The 3,915-nt window shown below is 40.3% G+C and overlaps 1 protein-coding gene across 1 annotated transcript in view; it reads right to left on the reverse strand.

The window, feature by feature from the left end:
- The window catches only part of STAT1 (signal transducer and activator of transcription 1), a 56,437-nt gene that overhangs the window by 36,433 nt on the left and 16,089 nt on the right, over positions 1 to 3,915 (reverse strand). The window contains exon 4 of the mRNA XM_019523109.1: positions 2,287 to 2,385. Coding sequence (XP_019378654.1) covers positions 2,287 to 2,385 — 99 coding nt within the window. The remainder of the gene's footprint in view (positions 1 to 2,286; positions 2,386 to 3,915) is intronic.

Here is a 3,915-nt window from a genome sequence, read left to right on the forward strand (position 1 = left end):
TGTCATGCAGTAATTTTTTCAGGTTTTTTTTTGTATTGTACCACAATTTAAAGATAGAGAAACATCTGAGACAGCTATTTTTTTTGTTTAACTTGATTTCTGTGCAGACACAGCTAATAGCAAGAATCACTCAGTGTGGAAACAAATGTCACCTGATGTCTCATTTGTGCCACCATAAAATTTTTCTATGGCAGCAGAACTGCTGAGCAAATACACATCATTACCCTTTGTTGCTCCACATGAAAGAAAAATCAGTGGTCCAACAAAAAGCTGTAATAAACCCTGCTACTTTATTTCAGTGGACGTCTACCTTGTTAGCACCTTCCCCACTCACCCAGATCCGTGGGTCCAGTTGGCTGGGGAAAACCACTTCCCTGTGACTCTGGGAACAGGTCTGGCTGAGCATGGAAAGTGGGGAAATCACATTGCCCCTTGTCCCACACCATCAAGGGTGGGGAAAGGGGTGACCTGTGTTTCATCCAGTGAAGTGGATCAGTTATTTCACAACAAATGCATCATAGCACAACTAACTTGCTTTGTTTGGTGATGTCTATTTCTAGCCTTAGTTGTTTGCATACGCAAACTGAGCAACTGCGGGTACAGCTGACTGTGTAGGGCTCTTGGGTGGATGTAGTTTGGATGTAATTATTTAAAAACTAAATATTATCCAAAACCAGATATTATCCAAAAAATTATCCAATATTATCCAAAACCAAAATATTATCCAAGGAATGAGGATTATGCCATAAATTAACTCAGTGATTCCCAACTGGGGAAATCGGATATCCTCTTAAGGATGCCACTAGATGTCATGCAATCTTAGCACTGTTAAGTATAGAAACACCTATGTGTGGTTCAAAACAAACCCAGAGATTTCAGTTGGGAATCCATGGCAGAAATCATCATTCTGACCTGATGTCACCTTTCTGAGTTCTTTGCAACAGAGGAATTGCTATATTTTCTGTAGTCAAAAACAAGTGAAAGCTAAGAACTGGCATTTTCCAAGGGGTGACCTTGAGTCTGAGGCAAAGAACCACTGAGTTAACCAAACCAAGAGCAAATATTCCTTTGTCCTTAAAATACGACGGCTGAGGGACATTTCAGAACTCTTCAAACACAGGGCAATCTTTGTGTTGTAAAAACCACAGTTTTGTTGAGTTAGTTGCTCAGTTTCTCCAAGAAGTGTACATTTTTATCATCTTGTCATATAGTTCCATTTCTGTGGATTTCAGTAAAATCATTAAAATTACTTCCACATACTTTCTGTGATGTGATATTGTATAGATACTCCAGAAGCAAAAGCAAATCCCACAAAACATATGCATGTGTATTTTGAATTTTATTTATTTTTGGTTGCAGGATATATCAAGCTCAATTCAGCATAAAAACCAGACAGAGCCTTTGTAGTCAAAGGCCAGCCAAACCCAGTAGGCTATCACAGCGAATTAATTACTTCTTGATGAATTAAGATTTTTTTTAAATTACAATATTATAGCTGATGGCTTTACCTTTTGCAGCATCAGTTTATTTCTGCCTGAAACGTATTGTTTGTTTCTCTTCTTTATTACACAGACTTGGGGGAGGGAGGGGGGGAAGGAGCAAAGAGATCTAGCACCACAGGTAACAACAAAGGGAAGGAACATTGTGGTGGCTACTCAACCTTTTTACCTATTAATTTAGTACAGAGAGGAAAGCTCCACAAAAATGTTTTAAAGAGTTGATGGAAAAAGGTAGTATGTAGTATCAAAAGTAGGTGAACAGAAGGAAGACAAATGGTCAACGTAAGGTAGGTGTAGAAGTAAAATGCAAAAAGGAGGAAGGCTAGATAGACTCCCACCAATATTGAAGGGATTGGCCAAGGCAAAGATAAATCAGATGATGGGTTGTTATAATATAGTCTGATGGGAAAAATCGCACCACTTTAGCCTCTATTGTTAAAGTAAAATACCAATACAGTAAAGTCTCATTTGGAAAGGTTTCTCTCTTTTTAATCTAATGCTTGATCAGATTATGAAGGCACCTTGGGATATTAATATTGTCCAAGGAACAAAGTTCACTTCACAACCATTAAATTATACCTACCCAAATGAGCAATGTAAAACAAACCACACGCTTCTGGGATAGATGTTTGTGGCAGGCAATCAGGCAATTTATCAGCTTCCTCTTTTAAAACGGGAGCCAGAGGAAAGAGGACCATTAAACAAACATATGGTGCTTGTTTTAATTTGACAATGACAATGTGTACTAATGACTGCAGCTGCAACTGACACTGGAAAATGGACTTACCTGGTCTGATGACTGGGCACTGGTCAATATTTTCCTTTCTTCCTTCAGGCAGTTGTAGATTATCATTGCCATGTGTATTGGATCTTCTTGAAAGTTATCCTAGATTTGTGGTGTTAAAAACAGCCCATTGTTAACACAAACACAAAACGCTCCAACTCTCATCCCCTTGATCAAACCAATATGCAACGAGTTTGGCCAAAGTGCAGTGGATGTGCTGTGCCTCCAGGGGACAGACTGTGTTTACCAGAACACAGTGTCCACCAGAACTATAGAAAGTATGAATCAGCATCACCCTTTCCAGGAATGCAAGAGCCACTCCACCTGCTCTATCCCTGGAGCCTTCCCCATATACTCTGGGGAAAGTATTGGGGAAAGCTCCAGGGTGTACTGCTGGGGGAAGCTCCTTTACTGGTGTAGCTGCTGGTTTCACGTGTTGGTTGCAAAACTCAACATATGGCTGTTGCTCAAGACTGGAGTTATGGCTCGGCACAAATCCAGGTGTCACATTTGAGATATGCAGAAAGCATTTCTACGGGGCTAATGGTGGCCACCACTTTATCTGGAAGACCACTGCCTGATGCAAAAGTTAACTGTATAAAGCTGGTTGTGCAGGAGGTAAGGGCAGACAGGCTGTTAGGAGGGCCTCGCTCTTTCTGTCAAGGAGCACGGTTCTATAGCAGCCTTTTCAGCATACTTTTGGAAAAAAAAGCTCAAGCTTGTATAAAAAGAGCAGGACTGTGGCCAGGGAATTCACAAACTAGTAAATCCACTAAATCCACCTTCTGTAGCGTCCTCCATTATATCAATTGTCATGTTGCTTTATTACCTTTCCTCTTATTTGCTTTTTTTTTTCTTCTATCCTGGTGGGAGTATGGTGCACTGTCATTAGCACCATTACTTTTATATGGCAGCTATGTTACTAAAACTGTTGCCATTTCTGCTGATGTTATTAGAAGTTAATGAAATCGCTAGTCTATAAAAACAAACAAACCATTATCTCAATATAATTCTACAGAACAAATCTATGTAATGCTACATCTTGTTCCTGTGATGATGATTATTCTTTGCTTGGTACAAAAGGTATAAACCAGTGGTTCTCAACCTTTTCAGATTTGAGGCACCCTTCAGAAAATACCAGCTCTTTTTCTTTTTTTTTTTTTTCCCTTCTACCTCCCTCCCCGGACCAGTATTTTGGACTACAGAAAAAATAGAGCAGCTCTTCTGCTGTGAAGAGCTCAAAAAGGCAACAACAGGTCAGAATGATTTTTAACACTACAGCTTCCTATCTTATAACTTTGGGTTTATCTTACACATTTTGTTTGCAGACCTTACGGTATTAACATTGTGTGGCACCTCAGGATTTCATAGACATTAGGGCTGGAAGGGACCTCAGAAGATCATCAAGTCCAGCCCCCCACCCGAAGGGTAGGATCCCAGCAAGATAAGCATCCAATTTGCTCTTGAAGGTGTTCAATGTAGGTGCCTGAACCACCTCCAATGGCAGGCTGTTCCAGACCTTGGGGGCTCGGACAGTAAAGAAATTCTTCCTTATGTTCAGCCTGAAACGGTCTTGTAGTAGTTTATGACTGTTCGACCTAGTCATCCCTTGGGGCACTCTGGTGAACAAAC

The sequence above is a fragment of the Gavialis gangeticus genome, unplaced genomic scaffold (assembly GCF_001723915.1).
Source record: "Gavialis gangeticus isolate Ggan-Ray unplaced genomic scaffold, GavGan_comp1, whole genome shotgun sequence".
NCBI lineage: Eukaryota > Metazoa > Chordata > Crocodylia > Gavialidae > Gavialis > Gavialis gangeticus.